Source organism: Sinocyclocheilus rhinocerous, unplaced genomic scaffold (assembly GCF_001515625.1).
Source record: "Sinocyclocheilus rhinocerous isolate Xijiao unplaced genomic scaffold, SAMN03320098_v1.1 scaffold4561, whole genome shotgun sequence".
Classification (NCBI taxonomy): domain Eukaryota; kingdom Metazoa; phylum Chordata; class Actinopteri; order Cypriniformes; family Cyprinidae; genus Sinocyclocheilus; species Sinocyclocheilus rhinocerous.
In genome coordinates this window covers 61,394-65,209 of record NW_015657966.1, presented here as the reverse complement: position 1 = coordinate 65,209, position 3,816 = coordinate 61,394, and the positions used below count along the sequence as shown (strand labels likewise).

At 31.3% G+C, this 3,816-nt stretch overlaps 1 protein-coding gene across 1 annotated transcript in view; it reads right to left on the bottom strand.

Moving 5' to 3' along the window:
* Positions 1-2,179: 2,179 nt before the first annotated feature.
* LOC107721817 (breast cancer metastasis-suppressor 1-like protein-A) overlaps positions 2,180-3,816 on the bottom strand; it is a 4,930-nt gene continuing 3,293 nt past the window's right edge. Inside the window, exon 10 of the mRNA XM_016529986.1 lies at positions 2,180-2,765. Within this exon, the coding sequence (XP_016385472.1) occupies positions 2,648-2,765 (118 nt within the window). The 3' untranslated portion in view covers positions 2,180-2,647. The remainder of the gene's footprint in view (positions 2,766-3,816) is intronic.

The window sequence follows — 3,816 nt, the reverse complement described above, 5'->3', positions numbered from 1 at the left end:
ACAAATGCTAAAATACAGAGATTAAAAAAAGCTGTTAGCTAAATGCAACATGCAACAAGGCAAATCAAAAGATTTTTCACCTATAGGTGCAAAAATTATAGCATTTTGTACTTGGATTTCATTAACTAGCTGCGTAACAAGAACATGACCCATTTAAGTTTATAGGACAACTAAACTATCAATTTAAACAAAAATTTACCGTCAGCCCCCGCCTAGACCCGGCCCTGTCTCAAACACAAGGCAGGTTTCAGCCTCCGCCTCATAAAAGTGTTCTTTGTCTTTTGCTCGAGCTCATTAGCTCTGGCCCTTGTGAACGAGTGTCAGGTTCTTCTGACTTATAAACAATTCATTATGAGTACCACCATTAGTCACCTGCTGACTGAAGACAATGTGCTGGCTGTAAAAACTCCTAAATATCAGTTGAGAAATATTACAAAGACTGAAGACTCCACTGTTCAGAGATAGCAAATGAGAAAAAATTAAATAAATCAAAATAAAACAATTCTACAAGGCTTGGTGATGAGATTATTACAGAGAGGCTGCCACAAAAGTGACGAAAGACCCTGGAAAACAGACACAGCAGCTTTGGTGCAGCAGTACAGCAGACATGCAGTGACCAACAAGATAAACAACTGTAAGTTTCTACTGCCTCTACATGGTCATAGGAAGGCACTGCATTTAATAATCATTTTTTTAACTGTTAATTAAGAAGTCATGTCTTAAAATAGTAGGACTTGTTTAAAACGACTAATAATGATTAATCTCATGATTTGGCAAATATATAGGCTTCGTGAATATTCATAAAACTTGAGCAGGAATTTCTCTTTGTAGATTTCATTAATAAATTTCTGTGCATAAATGTACCAGAGAAGTAAAGATAATTTACGTAAGAATTCAGATTGCAGAAATTGATTCTGCACATGTCAAGATGCCCATTTGTATTTTGTTCTATTAAAGGAATAGTATACACTTTTTTTTTTTTGTATGGCTCCCAGTGTTCCTCAAAATATCTTTGTGTTCTGCAGACAATTTTCATTTTTACAACTATCCATTTAGACGCATGAATGACATTCTTAACAGAATAAGCTTTTTTACTCGTTGCGTTTTTTGAGCAATTAAAATTTAGTGCGATTGAGATACTATTATAGGTTTTATTAATAATTTGAATTAGGTTTTCATTTTGTTTTGTTATTTTTATTAATTTTAGATTTTTAAAATATGCCTAATACTGTATAAAGTTTGTATAATTTTCTTTGTTTTATTTTTTAAAATTATTTTAGAACGTCATTAACCTAAATGAAAGTTAGAAATGTTTCCTTGCCATCTGGCTGAAATAAAATGTTTAAGTTTTGTGTATTTTATTTTATTTCGGTGAATATTTAGTTATGGTTTTAGTTTTAATTTTAGCTAATAAGCCTGGTATTAATGCTGAATTATATCCCATACAAATAAAAGCAAACATTTCTGATATTGTGTTGGCAAAGGAAGTTTAGGAAACATTACGATTTTTTTTTTTTTTAATATATTTTCATATTGTAAACACAGGATAAATACAGAAGCAACAAAATGACATGCAAAATCACCTTTATAACAGAATATGACATTTCCACTGTGCAATATAATTACATTCTGTGAATTCACAGTCCAGTCAGAGCTTCTTCTTTATCTGCTACGAATATTGTGTTTTATAGGTCACATAATACTCCTTACTAATTTGAGGAGATTTATATTAACGCTGCGAATCAGATGTGTTGGACCTTTGTCGTCTGGAAGACGGTGGTGTTGTGTTTGGTATCGTATCAATGAAAGCATTTTTAAATCAGTAATTTTAAAAAATAAGTCAAATCATGCAACTTGATACACAATTACAAACCACTCAAGTGCACGTGTAAAATGGATATGAACATATAACTAGAGAAAATACAACACACATCATTAAGTACAACTGTTAGAGACTCACATTTGGGTACTTGAAAAATACAATATTTAACAGAAATAGTTTTTTATATAGCCAGTCACGAGTCACACATTTGATCAGAATATGCTACATTTGGTTGGTTTAACAGAAAATAATAACAGTTGCAAAACAAGTACATGACTTGCACGTTAATCCTAAACTAAAACATTCTCCATGCGTTTTACAGTCTTTAAGAGTGAATTCACAAGTTATTGTCTATTATTTTTAGAACAAGTAGAAAAATAACACTTTGCGGACTGTTCTGTTGTTTAAAACATTATGCATCTCAAAGACACAGAACAGGATACATGGCACTAAATCATTTCAGAACACTGAGACATGCTCCATAAATCAACAAATAAAAATACTGACTCTATATTTCATAAAAGGCATGGGAACTGTCATGTGTTCAGTATCAGCAATACCAATAAGTTGAGCTTCACTGCTTTGAACAAGGCTTTACTGGCTCATCTTTGTCATCAAGGCACACACACACACACACTTTCACTGTTTCCTTGGCAACCAGGTGTTTGTATAGCAGCTTGAACTTAGGAAGTGCAAACATGTGGTACATGCATGTAACATCCAGCATGAACGAGTCGATGTGGTGACAAACGGAGAAGGGCATGGAACCAGTGAAGGTTTGGTTTGACACTGGAAATGGAGACTGGAGGAAGATGAGGAGGATCTTTAGGAGCGCTTTATAGTGTATTTGCCTTTCTGGAGCTGAGAGATGTAAAGCTTTGATTTGCTGCCATCCAGACGTTTGTACCAAACCTCGTCATGGTTAATAGTGGTTATTGTGGCACTGGAGGAAATAAAAAGGCAAAGCATTACACATGAAAGACTTATGTAAGTTCAAGTGTGACAGTGTGGATCTTAAAATGATTAGACTTTTTGATCTATAAACTGTCATTGTGCTCGCTGTCACTTCTCATTTCCATCATAACCAAATACAAACTTCTTTAACTTAATTGTTCTTTAAAACACTTGACATCGTGGTAATGACTATTGATTCTTTGTTATTTTAAAAAATGCGTTCCAGTGTTTGTGTTCCACACATCAGACATTACTATATTAATATCAAGAACTGTGAATAACAAGCAGCTCAGAAAAAAACGACATACAAAGTATATGTAGTTAATTAGAATTAATTTGTAAATATTTATGTAAATACATGGCAACCTGAACGCTGTCAAATGTGACAAAAGGGCTTACAAATTGTATGAAAAAAAGTGAAATGAATTTAAAAAAAAAAAGTTCTTATGTAAAGTGAAAAGTATATTATTTCATCATAAAGAAAACATTTTTAAAAAGTGGAAAATCCCCAAAATAGACACATTCTGGCAAATGTAACAATTCAATGCTCTTAAACTTAGGAAATGTAAAAATGAGTAAATTACAAATTTTTTATAATAATATAATATTATAATAGTATAAATGTATATGTAATTATAGTAAATAATTAATGTAATATATAAGTTTTTTTTTAAATGTTTTTGAAAGAAGTCTCTTATGCTCACCAAGGCTTCATTAATTTAATCAGAAATACAGTACTGTAAGATTGTGAAATATTATTACTATTTAAAATAGCTCTTTTTTTATTTGTAATATATTTTAAAATTTAATTTATTCCTGTGATATAAAGCTGAATTTTTAGCATCATTACTCCAGTCGTCAGTGTCACATGATCCTTCAGAAATCATTCTAATATGCTAATTTGCTCCTCAAGAAACATTTATGATTATTATTATTATTATAAATGTTGGAAACAGCTGGCCTGCTTATATATATATATACATATATATATATTTTTTTTGTGGAGAAAGTAAAAAAAAAAAAAAGACAGAAGAAAAATT